The sequence below is a fragment of the Crinia signifera genome, chromosome 5, assembly GCF_055691185.1.
Source record: "Crinia signifera chromosome 5, ASM5569118v1, whole genome shotgun sequence".
NCBI lineage: Eukaryota > Metazoa > Chordata > Amphibia > Anura > Myobatrachidae > Crinia > Crinia signifera.
Genome location: NC_139221.1, coordinates 2,365,198 through 2,388,566, shown reverse-complemented (window position 1 = coordinate 2,388,566; position 23,369 = coordinate 2,365,198). Strand labels below are relative to the sequence as shown.

General features: G+C 61.4%; 2 protein-coding genes across 13 annotated transcripts in view; one reads left to right on the top strand and one right to left on the bottom strand.

Moving 5' to 3' along the window:
• The window catches only part of LOC146079845 (uncharacterized), an 82,711-nt gene extending 71,367 nt beyond the window's left edge, over positions 1–11,344 (bottom strand). Inside the window, exons 1-2 of one of the 5 annotated variants that reach the window (XM_083186485.1) lie at positions 11,146–11,344; positions 2,358–2,475 (exon numbers count right to left, since the gene is read on the bottom strand). In XM_083186485.1, coding sequence (XP_083042611.1) covers positions 2,358–2,421 — 64 coding nt within the window. In that variant the 5' untranslated portion in view covers positions 2,422–2,475; positions 11,146–11,344. Of the gene's footprint in view, positions 1–2,357; positions 2,476–5,398; positions 5,424–9,148; positions 9,168–10,028; positions 10,112–11,145 lie in introns of those variants that run through there. The other 4 variants (XM_083186484.1, XM_083186488.1, XM_083186487.1 and 1 more) reach the window with 4 other exon arrangements.
• An 86-nt stretch (positions 11,345–11,430) lies between these two features.
• Positions 11,431–23,369, top strand: part of LOC146079851 (uncharacterized) — a 109,611-nt gene continuing 97,672 nt past the window's right edge. For 4 of the 8 annotated variants that reach the window (XM_083186508.1, XM_083186505.1, XM_083186509.1 and 1 more), the window contains exon 1: positions 11,432–11,580. The gene's annotated coding sequence lies outside the window, so the exon portion shown is untranslated. Of the gene's footprint in view, positions 11,581–23,369 lie in introns of all 8 variants that reach the window. The other 4 variants (XR_014474756.1, XR_014474758.1, XR_014474757.1 and 1 more) reach the window with 2 other exon arrangements.

The window sequence follows — 23,369 nt, the reverse complement described above, 5'->3', positions numbered from 1 at the left end:
CCCACCCCAGAGGTAGGAAGGAGGAATGAAAGCGCAGCACAATACCCCACGGCCAGGCAGTGCCCTCCGGGGGCAGGAAGGAGGAATGAAAGCGCAGCACAATACCCCGCGGCCAGGCAGTGCCCCCCCCACCCCAGAGGTAGGAAGGAGGAATGAAAGCGCAGCACAATACCCCACGGCCAGGCAGTGCCCCCCCCCCAGAGGTAGGAAGGAGGAATGAAAGCGCAGCACAATACCCCACAGCCAGGCAGTGCCCCCCCCCCACCCCAGAGGTAGGAAGGAGGAATGAAAGCGCAGCACAATACCCCACGGCCAGGCAGTGCCCTCCGGGGGCAGGAAGGAGGAATGAAAGCACAGCACAATACCCTGCGGCCAGGCAGTGCCCCCCCCACCCCAGAGGTAGGAAGGAGGAATGAAAGCGCAGCACAATACCCCACGGCCAGGCAGTGCCCTCCGGGGGTAGGAAGGAGGAATACAATACCCTGCGGCCAGGCAGTGCCCCCCCACCCCAGAGGTAGGAAGGAGGAATGAAAGCGCAGCACAATACCCCACGGCCAGGCAGTGCCCCCCACCCCAGAGGTAGGAAGGAGGAATGAAGGCGCAGCACAATACCCCACGGCCAGGCAGTGCCCCCACCCCAGAGGTAGGAAGGAAAGCGCAGCACATTACCCCGCAGCCAGGCAGTGCCCCCCCACCCCAGAGGTAGGAAGGAAAGCGCAGCACAATACCCCGCGGCCAGGCAGTGCCCCCCACCCCAGAGTTAGGAAGGAGGAATGAAAGCGCTGCACAATACCCCACGGCCAGGCAGTGCCCCCCACCCCAGAGGTAGGAAGGAGGAATGAAGGCGCAGCACAATACCCCACAGCCAGGCAGTGCCCCCCCCCCACCCCAGAGGTAGGAAGGAGGAATGAAGGCGCAGCACAATACCCCACAGCCAGGCAGTGCCCCCCCCCCCACCCCAGAGGTAGGAAGGAGGAATGAAAGCGCAGCACAATACCCCGCAGCCAGGCAGTGCCCCCCCCCCCCCCAGAGGTAGGAAGGAGGAATGAAAGCGCAGCACAATACCCCACAGCCAGGCAGTGCCCCCCCCCACCACCCCAGAGGTAGGAAGGAGGAATGAAAGCGCAGCACAATACCCCGCAGCCAGGCAGTGCCCCCCCACCCCAGAGGTAGGAAGGAGGAATGAAAGCGGAGCACAATACCCCACGGCCAGGCAGTGCCCCCCCACCCCAGAGGTAGGAAGGAGGAATGAAAGCGCAGCACAATACCCCGCGGCCAGGCAGTGCCCCCCACCCCAGAGTTAGGAAGGAGGAATGAAAGCGCTGCACAATACCCCACGGCCAGGCAGTGCCCCCCACCCCAGAGGTAGGAAGGAGGAATGAAGGCGCAGCACAATACCCCACAGCCAGGCAGTGCCCCCCCCCCCACCCCAGAGGTAGGAAGGAGGAATGAAGGCGCAGCACAATACCCCACAGCCAGGCAGTGCCCCCCCCCACCCCAGAGGTAGGAAGGAGGAATGAAAGCGCAGCACAATACCCCGCAGCCAGGCAGTGCCCCCCCCCCCAGAGGTAGGAAGGAGGAATGAAAGCGCAGCACAATACCCCACAGCCAGGCAGTGCCCCCCCCCCCACCACCCCAGAGGTAGGAAGGAGGAATGAAAGCGCAGCACAATACCCCGCAACCAGGCAGTGCCCCCCCACCCCAGAGGTAGGAAGGAGGAATGAAAGCGGAGCACAATACCCGACGGCCAGGCAGTGCCCCCCCACCCCAGAGGTAGGAAGGAGGAATGAAGGCGCAGCACAATACCCACAGCCAGGCAGTGCCCCCCCCCCCCACCCCAGAGGTAGGAAGGAGGAATGAAAGCGCAGCACAATACCCCACGGCCAGGCAGTGCCCCCCCCCCCCCACCACCCTAGAGGTAGGAAGGAGGAATGAAAGCGCAGCACAATACCCCACGGCCAGGCAGTGCCCCCCACACCCCAGAGGTAGGAAGGAGGAATGAAAGCGCAGCACAATACCCCACGGCCAGGCAGTGCCCCCCCCCCACCCCAGAGGAAGGAAGGAGGAATGAAAGCGCAGCACAATACCCTGCGGCCAGGCAGTGCCCCCCCCCCACCCCAGAGGTAGGAAGGAGGAATGAAAGCGCAGCACAATACCCTGCGGCCAGGCAGTGCCCCCCCACCCCAGAGGTAGGAAGGAGTAATGAAAGCGCAGCACAATACCCTGCGGCCAGGCAGTGCCCCCCCACCCCAGGGGTAGGAAGGAGGAATGAAAGTGATGGTCCGGCCCTCTTGTGCTGGAACGTGTTGTCATGTATGATCCGATTGACTGAGAATTAAGAACAATTCCCAACATACCAAAGAAGAACAGATCCAGGTCGAATTCCCCATCATCGCGTCCTTGCAGAACTGCCTCCGCCATCTTTCATGGGCGTCCACATAACATGCCGCACACAGTCACAATGACATCACAGCGCTGGGGAGAGACAATACATAATACAGCTCACTGCAACCAATCAGGTCTCAGCGTTCATTACAGCTAGGAGTGCACTGCTGTGCGCCGACAGTATACTCACATACCGGTAACCTCACACACCGCCGCGCCGACAGTAACACGCACCGGTAACCTCACACAGCACAACTGTGTGCCAACAGTGTACACGCACCGGTGACCTCACACTGACAGCATACACGCACCGGTGACCTCACACTGACAGCATACACCCACCGGTAACCTCACACTGACAGCATACACCCACCGGTAACCTCACACTGACAGCATACACCCACCGGTAACCTCACACTGACAGCATACACCCACCGGTAACCTCACACTGACAGCATACACCCACCGGTAACCTCACACTGACAGCATACACCCACCGGTAACCTCACACTGACAGCATACACCCACCGGTAACCTCACACTGACAGCATACACCCACCGGTAACCTCACACTGACAGCATACACGCACCGGTGACCTCACACTGACAGCATACACCCACCGGTAACCTCACACTGACAGCATACACCCACCGGTAACCTCACACTGACAGCATACACCCACCGGTAACCTCACACTGACAGCATACACCCACCGGTAACCTCACACTGACAGTATACACCCACCGGTAACCTCACACTGACAGTAAACACCCACCGGTAACCTCACAATGACAGCATACACGCACAGGTAACCTCACACTGACAGTATACACGCACAGGCAGCACCCGGGAACCTCTCCCCTCACAGGCAGCAGCCGGGAACCTCTCCCCCTCACAGGCAGCAGCCGGGAACCTCTCCCCTCACCTCACCGGCAGCACCCGGGAACCTCTCCCTCACAGGCAGCAGCCGGGAACCTCTCCTCTACCCCTCACAGGCAGCAGCCGGGAACCTCTCCTCTACCCCTCACAGGCAGCAGCCGGGAACCTCTCCTCTACCCCTCACAGGCAGCAGCCGGGAACCTCTCCTCTACCCCTCACAGGCAGCAGCCGGGAACCTCTCCTCTACCCCTCACAGGCAGCAGCCGGGAACCTCTCCTCTACCCCTCACAGGCAGCAGCCGGGAACCTCTCCTCTACCCCTCACAGGCAGCAGCCGGGAACCTCTCCTCTACCCCTCACAGGCAGCAGCCGGGAACCTCTCCTCTACCCCTCACAGGCAGCAGCCGGGAACCTCTCCTCTACCCCTCACAGGCAGCAGCCGGGAACCTCTCCTCTACCCCTCACAGGCAGCAGCCGGGAACCTCTCCTCTACCCCTCACAGGCAGCAGCCGGGAACCTCTCCTCTACCCCTCACAGGCAGCAGCCGGGAACCTCTCCTCTACCCCTCACAGGCAGCAGCCGGGAACCTCTCCTCTACCCCTCACAGGCAGCAGCCGGGAACCTCTCCTCTACCCCTCACAGGCAGCAGCCGGGAACCTCTCCTCTACCCCTCACAGGCAGCAGCCGGGAACCTCTCCTCTACCCCTCACAGGCAGCAGCCGGGAACCTCTCCTCTACCCCTCACAGGCAGCAGCCGGGAACCTCTCCTCTACCCTCACAGGCAGCAGCCGGGAACCTCTCCTCTACCCCTCACAGGCAGCACCCGGGAACCTCTTGCCTCACCTCACAGGCAGCAGCCGGGACCCTCTCCCCTCACAGGCAGCACCCGGGAACCTCTCCCCTCACAGGCAGCAGCCGGGAACCTCTCCCCTCACCTCACAGGCAGCACCCGGGAACCTCTCCCCTCACAGGCAGCACCAGGGAACCTCTCCCCTCACCTCACAGGCAGCAGCCGGGAACCTCTCCCCTCACAGGCAGCAGCCGGAAACCTCTCCCCTCACAGGCAGCACCCGGGAACCGCTCCCCTCACAGGCAGCACCCGGGAACCTCTCCCCTCACAGGCAGCACCCGGGAACCTCTCCTCTCCCCTCACAGGCAGCAGCCAGGAACCTCTCCCCTTACAGGCAGCAGCCGGGAACCCTCTCCCTTACAGGCAGCAGCCGGGAACCTCTCCTCTACCCCTCACAGGCAGCAGCCGGGAACCTCTCCTCTACCCCTCACAGGCAGCAGCCGGGAACCTCTCCTCTACCCCTCACAGGCAGCAGCCGGGAACCGCTCCTCTACCCCTCACAGGCAGCAGCCGGGAACCGCTCCTCTACCCCTCACAGGCAGCAGCCGGGAACCGCTCCTCTACCCCTCACAGGCAGCAGCCGGCAACCTCTTGCCTCACCTCACAGGCAGCAGCCGGGAACCTCTCCCCTCACAGGCAGCACCCGGGAACCTCTCCCCTCACAGGCAGCACCCGGGAACCTCTCCCCTCACAGGCAGCAGCCGGGAACCTCTCCCCTCACAGGAAGCAGCCGGGAACCTCTCCTCTCACCTCACAGGCAGCAGCCGGGAACCTCTCCCCTCAAAGGCAGCAGCCGGGAACCTCTCCCCTCAAAGGCAGCAGCCGGGAACCTCTCCCCTCACAGGCAGCAGCCGGGAACCTCTCCCCTCACCTCACAGGCAGCAGCCGGGAACCTCTCCCCCTCAGAGGCAGCAGCCGGGAACCTCTCCCCCTCAGAGGCAGCAGCCGGGAACCTCTCCCCCTCAGAGGCAGCAGCCGGGAACCTCTCCCCCTCAGAGGCAGCAGCCGGGAACCTCTCCCCCTCAGAGGCAGCAGCCGGGAACCTCTCCCCCTCAGAGGCAGCAGCCGGGAACCTCTCCCCCTCAGAGGCAGCAGCCGGGAACCTCTACCCCTCAGAGGCAGCAGCCGGGAACCTCTCCTCTACCCCTCACAGGCAGCCCCCGGGAACCTCTCCTCTACCCCTCACAGGCAGCACCTGGGAACCTCTGCTCTAGCCCTCACAGGTAGCACCCAGGAACCTCTCGCCTCACCTCACAGGCAGCAGCTGGAAACCTCTCCCCTCACCTCACAGGCAGCAGCAGGGAACCTCTCACTTCACAGGCAGCACCCGGGAACCTCTCCCCTCACAGGCAGCAGCCGGGAACCTCTCCCCTCACAGGCAGCAGCCGGGAACCTCTCCCCTCACAGGCAGCAGCCGGGAACCTCTCCCCTCACAGGCAGCAGCCGGGACCCTCTCCCCTCACCTCACAGGCAGCACCCGGGAACCTCTCCCCTCACAGGCAGCACCCGGGAACCTCTCCTCTCCCCTCACCTCACAGGCAGCACCCGGGAACCTCTCCCCTCACAGGCAGCAACCGGGAACCTCTCCTCTCCCCTCACAGGCAGCAACCGGGAACCTCTCCTCTCCCCTCACAGGCAGCACCCGGGAACCTCTCCTCTCCCCTCACAGGCAGCACCCGGGAACCTCTCCTCTCCCCTCACAGGCAGCACCCGGGAACCTCTCCTCTCCCCTCACAGGCAGCACCCGGGAACCTCTCCTCTCCCCTCACAGGCAGCACCCGGGAACCTCTCCCCTCACAGGCAGCACCCGGGAACCTCTCCCCTCACAGGCAGCACCCGGGAACCTCTCCTCTCCCCTCACAGGCAGCACCCGGGAACCTCTCCTCTCCCCTCACAGGCAGCAGCCGGGAACCTCTCCCTTCACAGGCAGCAGCCGGGACCCTCTCCCCTCACCTCACAGACAGCACCCGGGAACCTCTCCCCTCACAGGCAGCACCCGGGAACCTCTCCTCTCCCCTCACCTCACAGGCAGCACCCGGGAACCTCTCCCCTCACAGGCAGCAACCGGGAACCTCTCCTCTCCCCTCACAGGCAGCAACCGGGAACCTCTCCTCTCCCCTCACAGGCAGCACCCGGGAACCTCTCCTCTCCCCTCACAGGCAGCACCCGGGAACCTCTCCTCTCCCCTCACAGGCAGCACCCGGGAACCTCTCCTCTCCCCTCACAGGCAGCACCCGGGAACCTCTCCTCTCCCCTCACAGGCAGCACCCGGGAACCTCTCCTCTCCCCTCACAGGCAGCACCCGGGAACCTCTCCTCTCCCCTCACAGGCAGCACCCGGGAACCTCTCCTCTCCCCTCACAGGCAGCACCCGGGAACCTCTCCTCTCCCCTCACAGGCAGCACCCGGGAACCTCTCCTCTCACAGGCAGCACCCGGGAACCTCTCCTCTCCCCTCACAGGCAGCACCCGGGAACCTCTCCTCTCCCCTCACAGGCAGCACCCGGGAACCTCTCACCTCACAGACAGCACCCGGGAACCTCTCCTCTCCCCTCACAGGCAGCACCCGGGAACATCTCCTCTCCCCTCACAGGCAGCACCCGGGAACCTCTCCTCTCCCCTCACAGGCAGCACCCGGGAACCTCTCCTCTCCCCTCACAGGCAGCACCCGGGAACCTCTCCTCTCCCCTCCCCTCACGCGCAGCAGCCGGGAACCTCTCCCCTCCCCTCACAGGCAGCAGCAGGGAACCTCTCCCCTCACAGGCAGCAGCCGGGAACCTCTCCTCTCACCTCACAGGCAGCAGCCAGGAACCTCTCCCCTCACAGGCAGCACCCGGGAACCTCTCCCCTCACAGGCAGCACCCGGAAACCTCTCCCCTCACAGGCAGCACCCGGGAACCTCTCCCCTCACAGGCAGCACCCGGGAACCTCTCCCCTCACAGGCAGCACCTGGGAACCTATCCTCTCACCTCACAGGCAGCACCCGGGAACCTCTCCTCTCACCTCACAGGCAGCACCCGGGAACCTCTCCTCTCACCTCACAGGCAGCACCCGGGAACCTCTCCTCTCACCTCAGAGGCAGCACCCGGGAACCTCTCCTCTGACCTCAGAGGCAGCACCCGGGACCCTCTCCTCTCACCTCACAGGCAGCACCCGGGAACCTCTCCTCTCACCTCACAGGCAGCACCCGGGAACCTCTCACCTCACAGACAGCAGCCGGGAACCTCTCCTCTCACCTCACCGGCAGCAGCCGGGAACCTCTCCCCTCACAGGCAGCAGCCGGGAACCTCTCCTCTCACCTCACAGGCAGCACCCGAGAACCTCTCCCTCACAGGCAGCACCCGGGAACCTCTCCCCTCACAGGCAGCACCCGGGAACCTCTCCTCTCCCCTCACAGGCAGCACCTGGGAACCTCTCCTCTCCCCTCACAGGCAGCACCCGGGAACCTCTCACTTCACAGGCAACACCAGGGACCCTCTCGTCTCACATCACAGGCAGCACCCGGGAACCTCTCCTCTCACCTCACCGGCAGCACCCGGGAACCTCTCCCCTCACAGGCAGCAGCCGGGAACCTCTCCTCTCACCTCACAGGCAGCACCCGAGAACCTCTCACCTCACAGGCAGCACCCGGGAACCTCTCCCCTCACAGGCAGCACCAGAGAACCTCTCCTCTCCCCTCACAGGCAGCACCTGGGAACCTCTCCTCTCCCCTCACAGGCAGCACCCGGGAACCTCTCCCCTCACAGGCAGCACCCGGGAACCTAACCTCTCCCCTCACAGGCAGCACCCGGGAACCTCTCCCCTCACATCACAGGCAGCACCCGGGAACCTCTCCTCTCACCTCACCGGCAGCACCCGGGAACCTCTCCCCTCACAGGCAGCACCCGGGAACCTCTCCTCTCCCCTCACAGGCAGCACCCGGGAACCTCACCTCTCCCCTCACAGGCAGCACCCGGGAACCTAACCTCTCCCCTCACAGGCAGCACCCGGGAACCTCTCCCCTCACAGGCAACACCCGGGACCCTCTCCTCTCACCTCACAGGCAGCACCCGGGAACCTCTCCTCTCACCTCACCGGCAGCACCCGGGAACCTCTCCCCTCACAGGCAGCACCCGGGAACCTAACCTCTCCCCTCACAGGCAGCACCCGGGAACCTCTCCTCTCCCCTCACAGGCAGCACCCGGGAACCTCACCTCTCCCCTCACAGGCAGCAGCCGGGAACCTCACCTCTCCCCTCACAGGCAGCAGCCGGGAACCTAACCTCTCCCCTCACAGGCAGCAGCCGGGAACCTCTCCTCTCCCTCACAGGTAGCAGCCGGGAACCTCTCCCCTCACAGGCAGCAGCCGGGAACCTCTCCCCTCACAGGCAGCAGCCGGGAACCTCTCCCCTCACAGGCAGCAGCCGGGAACCTCTCCCCTCACAGGCAGCAGCCGGGAACCTCTCCCCTCACAGGCAGCAGCCGGGAACCTCTCCCCTCACAGGCAGCAGCCGGGAACCTCTCCCCTCACAGGCAGCAGCGGGGAACCTCTCCATTCCCCCTCACAGGCAGCAGCGGGGAACCTCTGCTCTCCCCCTCACAGGCAGCAGCGGGAACCTCTGCTCTCCCCCTCACAGGCAGCAGCGGGGAACCTCTCCCCTCACAGGCAGCACACGGGAACATCTCCTCTCCCCTCACAGGCAGCACCCGGGAACCTCTCCTCTTCCCCTCACAGGAAGCAGCCGGGAACCTCTCCCCCTCACAGGCAGCAGCCGGGAACCTCTCCTCTGCCCCTCACAGTCAGCACCCGGGAACCTCTCACCTCACAGGCAGCACCCGGGAACCTCTCACCTCACAGGCAGCACCCGGGAACCTCTCACTTCACAGGCAGCACCCGGGAACCTCTCCTCCCCCTTCACAGGCAGCACCCGGGAACCTCTCACCTCACACGCAGTACCCAGGAACCTCACAGGCAGCAGCAGGGAACCTCTCACCTCACAGGCAGCAGCAGGGAACCTCTCACCTCCCCCTCACAGGAAGCAGCAGGGAACCTCTCACCTCACAGGCAGCAGCAGGGAACCTCTCCTCTCCCCCTCACAGGAAGCAGCAGGGAACCTCTCCTCTCACAGGCAGCCGCCGGGAACCTCTCCCCCTCACAGGCAGCCGCCGGGAACCTCTCCCCCTCACAGGCAGCCGCCGGGAACCTCTCCCCCTCACAGGCAGCCGCCGGGAACCTCTCCCCCTCACAGGCAGCCGCCGGGAACCTCTCCCCCTCACAGGCAGCCGCCGGGAACCTCTCCCCCTCACAGGCAGCAGCCGGGAACCTCTCCCCTCACAGGCAGCAGTCGGGAACCTCTCCTCTCCCCCTCACAGGCAGCAGCCGGGAACCTCTCACCTCACAGGCAGCAGTCGGGAACCTCTCACCTCCCCCTCACAGGCAGCAGCCGGGAACCTCTCACCTCACAGGCAGCAGCCGGGAACCTCTCCCCCTCACAGGACGCAGCCGGGAACCTCTCACCTCCCCCTCACAGGCAGCAGCCGGGAACCTCTCACCTCACAGGCAGCACCCGGGAACCTCTCCTCTCCCCCTCACAGGCAGCAGCCGGGAACCTCTCACCTCACAGGCAGGAGCCGGGAACCTCTCCTCTCCCCCTCACAGGCAGCAGCCGGGAACCTCTCACCTCACAGGCAGCAGTCGGGAACCTCTCCTCTCCCCCTCACAGGCAGCAGTCGGGAACCTCTCCTCTCCCCCTCACAGGCAGCAGCCGGGAACCTCTCACCTCACAGGCAGCAGTCGGGAACCTCTCACCTCCCCCTCACAGGCAGCAGCCGGGAACCTCTCACCTCACAGGCAGCAGCCGGGAACCTCTCCCCCTCACAGGCAGCAGCCGGGAACCTCTCACCTCCCCCTCACAGGCAGCAGCCGGGAACCTCTCACCTCACAGGCAGCAGCCGGGAACCTCTCCTCTCCCCCTCACAGGCAGCAGCCGGGAACCTCTCACCTCACAGGCAGCAGTCGGGAACCTCTCCTCTCCCCCTCACAGGCAGCAGCCGGGAACCTCTCACCTCCCCCTCACAGGCAGCAGCCGGGAACCTCTCACCTCACAGGCAGCAGTGGGGAACCTCTCCTCTCCCCCTCACAGGCAGCAGCCGGGAACCTCTCACCTCCCCCTCACAGGCAGCAGCCGGGAACCTCTCACCTCACAGGCAGCAGCTGGGAACCTCTCCTCTCCCCCTCACAGGCAGCAGCCGGGAACCTCTCACCTCACAGGCAGCAGTCGGGAACCTCTCCTCTCCCCCTCACAGGCAGCAGCCGGGAACCTCTCACCTCCCCCTCACAGGCAGCAGCTGGGAACCTCTCACCTCACAGGCAGCAGTGGGGAACCTCTCCTCTCCCCCTCACAGGCAGCAGCCGGGAACCTCTCACCTCCCCCTCACAGGCAGCAGCCGGGAACCTCTCACCTCACAGGCAGCAGCTGGGAACCTCTCACCTCACAGGCAGCAGTCGGGAACCTCTCCTCTCCCCCTCACAGGCAGCAGCCGGGAACCTCTCACCTCACAGGCAGCAGTCGGGAACCTCTCACCTCCCCCTTACAGGCAGCAGCCGGGAACCTCTCACTTCATAGGCAGCACCCGGGAACCTCTCCTCTCCCCTCACAGGCAGCAGCAGGGAACCTCACCTCTCCCCTCACAGGCAGCAGCCGGGAACCTCTCCCCTCACAGGCAGCAGCCGGGAACCTAACCTCTCCCCTCACAGGCAGCACCCGGGAACCTCTCCCCTCACAGGCAACACCAGGGACCCTCTCCTCTCACCTCACAGGCAGCAGCCGGGAACCTAACCTCTCCCCCTCACAGGCAGCAGCCGGGAACCTAACCTCTCCCCCTCACAGGCAGCAGCAGGGAACCTCACCTCTCCCCTCACAGGCAGCAGCCGGGAACCTAACCTCTCCCCCTCACAGGTAGCAGCAGGGAACCTCTCCTCTCCCCTCCCCTCACAGGCAGCAGTCGGGAACCTCTCCTCTCCCCCTCACAGGCAGCACCTGGGAACCTCTCACCTCACAGGCAGCAGCCGGGAACCTCTCCTCTCCCCCTCACAGGCAGTCTCACAGCTGAGTGGAGTCTCCGTAGTAGAGAGCACAGGACACAGGGCAGCATGCTGGGATTTGTAGTCCCGGGCTAGGAGCACTGACACCAGATACAGCCATTAGTACTACAACTCCCAGCGGTCACCGTTCTACAACACTTTGACAGGGTCTGGGCGGATGCGGTGCCTGCTGGGAGATGTAGTTCCAAGAACAGGGATGTGAGCGGCGGTGGAGACTTCGGCACTACATTTCCCGGGATGCAGCGCGGTTGATGGACGTTCTGGGCCGGGATGCGGAGTCCTGGGGTGGGGCCGAGGACGACAGTGGGCCGGAAGGGGCGTGGCCCTGGCGCTGTTTCCGGTGAATGGAGCCTCCCTGTGCAAATCCCATCAAGGTAACACTCAGGTAACACAATAACATCATGGGGTAGAGGTGCAGTGCACTGTGGTGTCACCCTGTGTGTGTGTGTGTGCGTGCTGGTGCAGTGCACTGTGGTGTCACCCTGTGTGTGTGTGTGTGTGTGCTGGTGCAGTGTGGTGTCACCCTGTGTGTGTGCTGGTGCAGTGCACTGTGGTGTCACCCTGTGTGTGTGCTGGTGCAGTGCACTGTGGTGTCACCGTGTGTGTGTGTGTGTGTGCTGGTGCAGTGCACTGTGGTGTCACCCTGTGTGTGTGCTGGTGCAGTGCACTGTGGTGTCACCCTGTGTGTGTGCTGGTGCAGTGCACTGTGGTGTCACCCTGTGTGTGTGCTGGTGCAGTGCACTGTGGTGTCACCCTGTGTGTGTGCTGGTGCAGTGCGGTGTCACCTTGTGTGTGCTGGTGCAGTGCAGTGTGGTGTCACCCTGTGTGTGTGCTGGTTCAGTGCAATGTAATGTGATGTCACCTTGTGTTTGCTGGTGCAGTGCAGTGTGGTGTCACCCTGTGTGTGTGTGTGTGTATGTGTGGGTGCTGTGCGGCGTCATCCTGTGTGTGTCTCGGTGCTGTGCGGCGTCACCCTGTGTGTGTCCCGGTGCTGTGCGGCGGCACCCTGTGTGCGGCGTCACCCTGTGTGCGTCCCGGCGCTGTGCGCGGCGTCACCCTGTGTGCGTCCCGGCGCTGTGCGCGGCGTCACCCTGTGTGCTTTTCCGGCGCTGTGCGCGGCGTCACCCTGTGTGCGTCCCGGGGCTGTGCGGCGTCACCCTGTGTGTGTCCCGGTGCTGTGCGGCGTCACCCTGTGTGTGTCCCGGTGCTGTGCGGCGTCACCCTGTGTGTGTCCCGGTGCTGTGCGGCGTCACCCTGTGTGTGCCCCGGTGCTCTGCGGAGTCGCCCTGTGTGTGTGTGCCGGTGCTGTGCGGCGTCGCCCTGTGTGTGTGTGCCGGTGCTGGGCACCGTCGCCCTGTGTGCGCGTGTGCCGGTGCTGGTCGCCGTGTGTGTGAGCCGGTGCTGTGCGCCGTCGCCCTGTGTGTGCGCCGGTGCTGTGCGCCGTCGCCCTGTGTGTGCGCCGGCCATGTGCGGCGTCGCCCTGTGTGTGCGCCGGTGCTGTTCGGCGTCGCCCTGTGTGTGTGTGTGTGTGTGCGCCGGTGCTGTGCGGCGTCGCCCTGTGTGTGCGCGCCGGTGCTGTGCGGCGTCGCCCTGTGTGTGCCGGTGCTGGGCGCCGTTGCGCTGTGTGTGCGCCGGTGCTGTGCGGCGTCGCCCTGTGTGTGTGTGCGCCGGTGCTGGGCGGCGTCGCCCTGTGTGTGAGCCGGTGCTGTGCGCCGTCGCCCTGTGTGTGCGCTGGTGCTGTGCGCCGTCGCCCTGTGTGTGCGCTGGTGCCGTCGCCCTGTGTGTGTGTGCGCGCCGGTGCTGGGTGGTGTATCCCTGTGTGTGTGTGCGCGCTGGTGCTGGGCGGTGTATCCCTGTGTGTGCGCCGGTGCTGTGTGGTGTCACCCAGTTTGTGTGCTGGTGCAGTGCAGTGTGGTTTCACCCTGTGTGTGCTGGTGCAGTGCAGTGCGGTGTCACCTTGTGTGTGCTGGTGCAGTGCAGTGTGGTGTCACCCTGTGTGTGTGCTGGTTCAGTGCAATGTAATGTGATGTCACCTTGTGTTTGCTGGTGCAGTGCAGTGTGGTGTCACCCTGTGTGTGTATGTATGTGTGGGTGCTGTGTGGCGTCACCCTGTGTGTTTCTCGGTGCTGTGCGGCGTCACCCTGTGTGTGTCCCGGTGCTGTGCGGCGGCACCCTGTGTGCGTCCCGGCGCTGTGCACGGCGTCACCCTGTGTGTGTCCCGGCGCTGTGCGCGGCGTCACCCTGTGTGCATCCCGGTGCTGTGCGCGGCGTCACCCTGTGTGTGTCCCGGTGCTGTGCGGCGGCACCCTGTGTGCGTCCCGGCGCTGTGCGCGGCGTCACCCTGTGTGCGTCCCGGTGCTGTGCGCGGCGTCACCCTGTGTGCGTCCCGGTGCTGTGCGGCGTCACCCTGTGTGTGTCCCGGTGCTGTGCGGCGTCACCCTGTGTGTGTCCCGGTGCTGTGCGGCGTCACCCTGTGTGTGTCCCGGTGCTGTGCGGCGTCACCCTGTGTGTGTCCCGGTGCTGTGCGGCGTCACCCTGTGTGTGTCCCGGTGCTGTGCGGCGTCACCCTGTGTGTGTCCCGGTGCTGTGCGGCGTCACCCTGTGTGTGTCCCGGTGCTGTGCGGCGTCACCCTGTGTGTGTCCCGGTGCTGTGCGGCGTCACCCTGTGTGTGTCCCGGTGCTGTGCGGCGTCACCCTGTGTGTGTCCCGGTGCTGTGCGGCGTCGCCCTGTGTGTGCGCCTGTGCTGTGCGGCGTCGCCCTGTGTGTGCGCCTGTGCTGTGCGGCGTCGCCATGTGTGTGCGCCTGTGCTGTGCGGCGTCGCCATGTGTGTGCGCCTGTGCTGTGCGGCGTCGCCCTGTGTGTGCGCTGGTGCTGTGCGGCGTCGACCTGTGTGTGCGTGTGCCGGTGCTGTGCAGCGTCGCCCTGTGTGTGCGTGTGCCGGTGCTGGGCACCATCGCCCTGTGTGTGCGTGTGCCGGTGCTGTGCGCCGTCGCACTGTGTGTGCGCCGGTGCTGTGCGCCGTCGCCCTGTGTGTGCGCCGGCCATGTGCGGCGTCGCCCTGTGTGTGCGCCGGTGCTGTTCGGCGTCGCCCTGTGTGTGCGCCGGTGCTGTTCGGCGTCGCCCTGTGTGTGCCGGTGCTGTGCGGCGTCGCCCTGTGTGTGCACCGGTGCTGTGCGGCGTCGCCCTGTGTGTGCCGGTGCTGGGCGCCGTCGCCCTGTGTGTGCGCCGGTGCTGTGCGGCGTCGCCCTGTGTGTGAGCCGGTGCTGTGCGCCGTCACCCTGTGTGTGCGCTGGTGCTGTGCGCCGTCGCCCTGTGTGTGCGCTGGTGCCGTCACCCTGTGTGTGTGCGCCGGTGCTGGGTGGTGTATCCCTGTGTGTGTGTGCGCGCTGGTGCTGGGCGGTGTATCCCTGTGTGTGAGCCGGTGCTGTGCGGCGTCGCCCTGTGTGTGCGCCGGTGCTGTGCGGCTTCGCCCTGTGTGTGTGTGCGCCGGTGCTGGGGCCGTCGCCCTGTGTGTGAGCCGGTGCTGTGCGCCGTCGCCCTGTGTGTGCGCTGGTGCTGTGCGCCGTCGCCCTGTGTGTGTGTGCCGGTGCTGGGTGGTGTATCCCTGTGTGTGTGTGCGCGCTGGTGCTGGGCGGTGTATCCCTGTGTGTGCGCCGGTGCTGTGTGTTGTATTTCTGTGTGTGTGCTGATGTTATAAATCCCTATGTTATTACCAATTCTATAGGTCCTCATGCTCCCCTGCATGTTCGTGTAGGGGAGCGATGGTGACTGCGCATGTGCAGCCGCTTGGTGCTTGTTCTCTGTACCGTCTAGCAGTGGGGCGGCTTGCGAAGGGTCGCACCCATGGGAACACCCAGGATTCATGGTCATTCCCCTACTAATGCGTCTTAGATCTGTGAGCGATTGGTCGGCGACCAATAAATGATTTTGTCCCCGCATTCAAGGCTGCAAATGGATGTATATGCAATACAATCACTCGGCATGTGAGGGGGTGGGCGGCCGGCCGTACGGGAAACTCGGCATGTGGGGGGGGGGGGCGGGCGGCCGTCCGTGTGGGAAACTCGGCATGTGGGGGGGGCGAGACGGCCGGGCAGGCGAGCGGGCGGCCGTCCCTGCCGGAAACTCGGCATGTGAGGGGGCGGGCGGCCCTCCGTATGGGAAATTCTGCATGTGGGGGGGCGGGCGGCCATCTCTGCGGGAAACTCGGCATGTGAGGGGGCGGCCCTCCGTACGGGAAACTCTGCATGTGGGGGGGCGGGCGGCCATCTCTGCAGGAAACTCGGCATGTGAGGGGGCGGGTGGCCATCTCTGCGGGAAACTCGGCATGTGAGGGGGCGGGCGGCTGTCCGTGCGGGAAACTCGGCTGTGCGGTGTAACCCTTATAATGCCAGCGCACAGTCCAGGTACTAAGCACTGCTCTGTGCAGTAATTCCATGTGTGTCCTGGTGCTGTGCGGTGTAACCCTTATATTGCCGGTGCACACTCCAGGCCCAGCGCGGCTGATTACATGCTGTGGGGGTATAGATTATGACGACATTGCTGTGGGAAGATCACCTGAGGCACATGTGCTGCTGATGACATGCTGTGGGGGTATAGATTATGACGACATTGCTGTGGGAAGATCACCTGAGGCACATGTTTGGCTGATGACATGCTGTGGGGGTATAGATTATGACGACATTGCTGTGGGAAGATCACCTGAGGCACATGTGTGGCTGATGACATGCTGTGGGGGTATAGATTATGACGACATTGCTGTGGGAAGATCACCTGAGGCACATGTGTGGCTGATGACAAGCTGTGGGGGGTATAGATTATGACGACATTGCTGTGGGAAGATCACCTGAGGCACATGTGTGGCTGATGACCTGCTGTGGGGGTATAGATTATGATGACGTTGCTGTTGGAAGATCACCTGAGGCACATGTGTGGCTGATGACCTGCTGTGGGGGTATAGATTATGACGACATTGCTGTGGGAAGATCACCTGAGGCACATGTGTGGCTGATGACATGCTGTGGGGGTAAAGATTATGACGACATTGCTGTGGGAAGATCACCTGAGGCACATGTGTGGCTGATGACCTGCTGTGGGGGTATAGATTATGACGACGTTGCTGTGGGAAGATCACCTGATTCACATGTGTGGCTGATGACCTGCTGTGGGGGTATAGATTATGACGGCATTGCTGTGGGAAGATTACCTGAGGCACATGTGTGGCTGATGACATGCTGTGGGGGTATAGATTATGACGACGTTGCTGTGGGAAGATCACCTGAGGCACATGTGTGGCTGATGACCTGCTGTGGGGGTATAGATTATGACGACATTGCTGTGGGAAGATCACCTGAGGCACATGTGTGGCTGATGACCTGCTGTGGGGGTATAGATTATGACGACGTTGCTGTGGGAAGATCACCTGATTCACATGTGTGGCTGATGACCTGCTGTGGGGGTATAGATTATGACGGCATTGCTGTGGGAAGATCACCTGAGGCACATGTGTGGCTGATGACCTGCTGTGGGGGTATAGATTATGATGACGTTGCTGTTGGAAGATCACCTGAGGCACATGTGTGGCTGATGACCTGCTGTGGGGGTATAGATTATGACGACATTGCTGTGGGAAGATCACCTGAGGCACATGTGTGGCTGATGACCTGCTGTGGGGGTATAGATTATGACGACATTGCTGTTGGAAGATCACCTGAGGCACATGTGTGGCTGATGACCTGCTGTGGGGGTATAGATTATGACGGCATTGCTGTGGGAAGATCACCTGAGGCACATGTGTGGCTGATGACCTGCTGTGGGGGTATAGATTATGATGACATTGCTGTTGGAAGATCACCTGAGGCACATGTGTGGCTGATGACCTGCTGTGGGGGTATAGATTATGACGACATTGCTGTGGGAAGATTACCTGAGGCACATGTGTGGCTGATGACATGCTGTGGGGGTATAGATTATGACGACGTTGCTGTGGGAAGATCACCTGAGGCACATGTGTGGCTAGTGTTGGAGAGGATTTGGTGGGCAGGTCTGCCAGAGGTACAGTTTCTTGGGCACCATGTAGGGGAGGTAATGGGAAGGAAGAGGCAATCTGAGTCTGGCCCCCACCCACAACCCAGAGACAAGTCCTGGCCTTGTTAGGGATTGCAGGGTACTACAGCAGACTAGGGATGGCCATCGACCATCGATGATTAATGGGCAATGTTGAATACTTTTGCCATGGATGGGGGAGAACCAAATGGTTTCCCTCCATCCATGGAACAGCAAAACGATGTTTTGCTTTTTTTTCAAAGTGGCGGGACACAGAGCATAGCCCCGCCCCGACACCTGCAAAGCCCTGCCCCCCTGTTTTCATTGGCCCAAAGGCCAATCAATCAAACAAAATGGATGACCATCGATATGTAAAAATATTGATGGTCATCCATTGCATAGTTAAGCACTATCGAATTGCCATCGATGGCAAGGATGGGCATCCCTACAGCAGACACTTTGTTCCTAGGCAGAACCCCTGACATCTGAGTAGTGAACCAGACACCCGCGTGTGAATTGGCATTCCAGGCATTGGTACAAGCTCCCAGTACTGCTGGCGCCTGACTATAGACTGAGCTGCCACATTATGGACACCATGGGGTCCAGATGGGCAGGAAGCCGGTACCATGGGAGGTGAGAAGGGGTGTTTGGGCTGTGAAAAAGCTCCAGCCTTGTGTGACCAACATTTCACTGTGGTGACGGACCGTAAGCTGCTAGGGTGGTTACAGCATCCAACAGGGGAAAGGGAGGTGTGCAGGTCCCTCTCCTGATTGCCAACTCTGCATATTTAAACCAAATCAATATAAAACACTTCTACTTGCTTATAAAGCTATTACCCATACTGCACCAGCTTATATCTCTGCACTTATCACACAATATCTCCCATCTCGACCACTCCGCTCTGCACAAGATCTGCGTCTCTCTTCTGCATGGATCACTAGCTCCCATTCACTATTACAGGACTTTCATCGGGCTGCTCCCATCCTATGGAATGCCCTTCCACACACAATAAGACTCTCCACTAGCCTCCAAACTTTCCAGTGTTCCCTGAAAACTCACCTCTTCAGGCAAGCCTATCATATTTATATACCGCACACATAACCCTCTGAGGCACTTATGTATTATATAACTTCCCTTCTGGACTTGTAACTTGGTGGGACTGCTATGCTATTACTGGTGCCTGTCCTTGTGTTTCCCTCCTATGTCCCTATAGATTGTAAGCTTGCAGCAGGGCCCTCCTACCTCCAAGTCTGTCTGTTGTTACCCAGTTTGTCTTATCACTGTCTACTATTGTAAAGCGCAACGGAATCTGCTGCGCTATATAAGACTCTGTAACGGAATCTGCTGCGCTATATAAGACACTGTAACGGAATCTGCTGCGCTATATAAGACGCTGTAACGGAATCTGCTGCGCTATATAAGACGCTGTAACGGAATCTGCTGCGCTATATAAGACGCTGTACCGGAATCTGCTGCGCTATATAAGACGCTGTAACGGAATCTGCTGCGCTATATAAGACGCTGTAACGGAATCTGCTGCGCTATATGAGACACTGTAACGGAATCTGCTGCGCTATATAAGACACTGTAACGGAATCTGCTGCGCTATATAAGACACTGTAACGGAAACTGCTGCGCTATATAAGACACTGTAACGGAAACTGCTGCGCTATATAAGACACTGTAACGGAATCTGCTGCGCTATATAAGACGCTGTAACGGAATCTGCTGCGCTATATAAGACGCTGTAACGGAATCTGCTGCGCTATACGAGACACTGTAACGGAATCTGCTGCGCTATATAAGACACTGTAACGGAATCTGCTGCGCTATATAAGACACTGTAACGGAAACTGCTGCGCTATATAAGACGCTGTAACGGAATCTGCTGCGCTATACGAGACACTGTAACGGAATCTGCTGCGCTATATAAGACACTGTAACGGAATCTGCTGCGCTATATAAGACACTGTAACGGAAACTGCTGCGCTATATAAGACACTGTAACGGAATCTGCTGCGCTATATAAGACACTGTAACGGAATCTGCTGCGCTATATAAGACACTGTAACGGAATCTGCTGCTCTATATAAGACACTGTAACGGAATCTGCTGCGCTATATAAGACGCTGTAACGGAATATGCTGCGCTACAGTATATAATACACTGCAAGGGAATCTGCTGCGCTATATAAGAAACTGTAAATAAATAAACCAACAATAGGTGCTAGGTGACAAGTGTGCAGGTATGTATTTGTAATGTGTGTGCGATCCTGCAGGTTAACCGCTGCTGTGCTGGAGATCAGGGACTGCCGGGAGAAGGTAGATGTACTACAGTATGCCCAATGCTGGGGACCGAGCTATCTCCCAGAGCTACAAAGGCAGCGGGCAGCCACTTCTGACGGGTTATTAAGGTAACACCTGGCAGGGTTCTATCCCCGTACCCCCAGTACAGGCTGGGCCGGCACTGACCATTCTACCTGTTGTGCTGCGCTGTGGGGAAAGTATACATGGAGAGCCAAAGCTGCTGCAGCCACTGAGTATAGCCTCTGACGGCCTACTGCCCCAGGCATGAACAGCTCCTGGACCTAAGGTGCTGGGGAGCAGAGAACAGGGCAGGACTCACCCAGTGGGCTGAGGCTCAGAGGAGAGACCGCTGTCTATAGGGGACAATGCTGAATGTGAACAGCTCCTGTACCTAAGGTGCTGGGGAGCAGAGAACAGGGCAGGACTCACCCAGTGGGCTGAGGCTCCGAGGAGAGACCGCTGTCCATAGGGGACAATGCTGAATGTGAACAGCTCCTGGACCTAAGGTGCTGGGGAGCAGAGAACAGGGCAGGACTCACCCAGTGGGCTGCGGCTCAGAGGAGAGACCGCTGTCCATAGGGGACAATGCTGAATGTGAACAGCTCCTGGACCTAAGGTGCTGGGGAGCAGAGAACAGGGCAGGACTCACCCAGTGGGCTGAGGCTCGGAGGAGAGACCGCTGTCCATAGGGGACAATGCTGAATGTGAACAGCTCCTGGACCTAAGGTGCTGGGGAGCAGAGAACAGGGCAGGACTCACCCAGTGGGCTGAGGCTCGGAGGAGAGACTGCTGTCCATAGGGGACAATGCTGAATGTGAACAGCTCCTGGACCTAAGGAGCTGGGGAGCAGAGAACAGGGCAGGACTCACCCAGTGGGCTGAGGCTCAGAGGAGAGGACTGCTGTCCATAGGGGACAATGCTGAATGTGAACAGCTCCTGGACCTAAGGTGCTGGGGAGCAGAGAACAGGGCAGGACTCACCCAGTGGGCTGAGGCTCGGAGGAGAGACCGCTGTCCAAAGGAGACAATGCTGAATGTGAACAGCTCCTGGACCTAAGGTGCTGGGGAGCGGGGAGCAGAGAACAGGGCAGGACTCACCCAGTGGGCTGAGGCTCAGAGGAGAGACCGCTGTCCATAGGGGACACTGCTGAATGTGAACAGCTCCTGGACCTAAGGTGCTGGGGAGCGGGGAGCAGAGAACAGGGCAGGACTCACCCAGTAGGCTGAGGCTCGGAGGAGAGACCACTGTCCATAGGGGACAATGCTGAATGTGAACAGCTCCTGGACCTAAGGTGCTGGGGAGCAGAGAACAGGGCAGGACTCACCCAGTGGGCTGAGGCTCCGAGGAGAGACCGCTGTCCATAGGAGACAATGCTGAATGTGAACAGCTCCTGGACCTAAGGTGCTGGGGAGCAGAGAACAGGGCAGGACTCACCCAGTGGGCTGAGGCTCAGAGGAGAGACCGCTGTCCATAGGGGACAATGCTGAATGTGAACAGCTCCTGGACCTAAGGTGCTGGGGAGCAGAGAACAGGGCAGGACTCACCCAGTGGGCTGAGGCTCAGAGGAGAGACCGCTGTCCATAGGGGACAATGCTGAATGTGAACAGCTCCTGGACCTAAGGTGCTGGGGAGCAGAGAACAGGGCAGGACTCACCCAGTGGGCTGAGGCTCGGAGGAGAGACCGCTGTCCATAGGGGACAATGCTGAATGTGAACAGCTCCTGGACCTAAGGTGCTGGGGAACACAGAACAGGGCAGGACTCACCCAGTGGGCTGAGGCTCAGAGGAGAGACCGCTGTCCATAGGGGACAATGCTGAATGTGAACAGCTCCTGGACCTAAGGTGCTGGGGAACACAGAACAGGGCAGGACTCACCCAGTGGGCTGAGGCTCAGAGGAGAGACCGCTGTCCATAGGGGACAATGCTGAATGTGAACAGCTCCTGGACCTAAGGTGCTGGGGAACACAGAACAGGGCAGGACTCACCCAGTGGGCTGAGGCTCAGAGGAGAGACCGCTGTCCATAGGGGACAATGCTGAATGTGAACAGCTCCTGGACCTAAGGTGCTGGGGAACACAGAACAGGGCAGGACTCACCCAGTGGGCTGAGGCTCAGAGGAGAGACTGCTGTCCATAGGGGACAATGCTGAATGTGAACAGCTCCTGGACCTAAGGTGCTGGGGAGCAGAGAACAGGGCAGGACTCACCCAGTGGGCTGCGGCTCAGAGGAGAGACCGCTGTCCATAGGGGACAATGCTGAATGTGAACAGCTCCTGGACCTAAGGTGCTGGGGAGCAGAGAACAGGGCAGGACTCACCCAGTGGGCTGAGGCTCAGAGGAGAGACCACTGTCCATAGGGGACAATGCTGAATGTGAACAGCTCCTGGACCTAAGGTGCTGGGGAGCAGAGAACAGGGCAGGACTCACCCAGTGGGCTGAGGCTCAGAGGAGAGACCGCTGTCCATAGGGGACAATGCTGAATGTGAACAGCTCCTGGACCTAAGGTGGTGGGGAGCAGAGAACAGGGCAGGACTCACCCAGTGGGCTGAGGCTCAGAGGAGAGACCGCTGTCCATAGGGGACAATGCTGAATGTGAACAGCTCCTGGACCTAAGGTGGTGGGGAGCAGAGAACAGGGCAGGACTCACCCAGTGGGCTGAGGCTCGGAGGAGAGACCGCTGTCCATAGGGGACAATGCTGAATGTGAGCAGCTCCTGGACCTAAGGTGCTGGGGAGCAGAGAACAGGGCAGGACTCACCCAGTGGGCTGAGGCTCAGAGGAGAGACCGCTGTCCATAGGGGACAATGCCGAATGTGAACAGCTCCTGGACCTAAGGTGCTGGGGAGCAGAGAACAGGGCAGGACTCACCCAGTGGGCTGAGGCTCGGAGGAGAGACCGCTGTCCATAGGGGACAATGCTGAATGTGCCCCAGGCATGAACAGCTCCTGGACCTAAGGTGCTGGAGAGCAGAGAACAGGGCAGGACTCACCCAGTGGGCTGAGGCTCAGAGGAGAGACCGCTGTCCATAGGGGACAATGCTGAATGTGAACAGCTCCTGGACCCTAAGGTGCTGGGAAGCAGAGAACAGGGCAGGACTCACCCAGTGGGCTTAGGCTCAGAGGAGAGACCGCTGTCCATAGGGGACAATGCTGAATGTGAACAGCTCCTGGACCTAAGGAGCTGGGGAGCAGAGAACAGGGCAGGACTCACCCAGTGGGCTGAGGCTCAGAGGAGAGACCGCTGTCCATAGGGGACAATGCTGAATGTGAACAGCTCCTGGACCTAAGGTGCTGGGGAGCAGAGAACAGGGCAGGACTCACCCAGTGGGCTGAGGCTCAGAGGAGAGACCGCTGTCCATAGGGGACAATGCTGAATGTGAACAGCTCCTGGACCTAAGGTGCTGGAGAGCAGAGAACAGGGCAGGACTCACCCAGTGGGCTGAGGCTCAGAGGAGAGACCGCTGTCCATAGGGGACAATGCTGAATGTGAACAGCTCCTGGACCTAAGGTGCTGGAGAGCAGAGAACAGGGCAGGACTCACCCAGTGGACTGCGGCTCAGAGGAGAGACCGCTGTCCATAGGGGACAATGCTGAATGTGAACAGCTCCTGGACCTAAGGTGCTGGGGAGCAGAGAACAGGGCAGGACTCACCCAGTGGGCTGAGGCTCGGAGGAGAGACCGCTGTCCAAAGGAGACAATGCTGAATGTGAACAGCTCCTGGACCTAAGGTGCTGGGGAGCAGAGAACAGGGCAGGACTCACCCAGTGGGCTGAGGCTCAGAGGAGAGACCGCTGTCCATAGGGGACAATGCTGAATGTGAACAGCTCCTG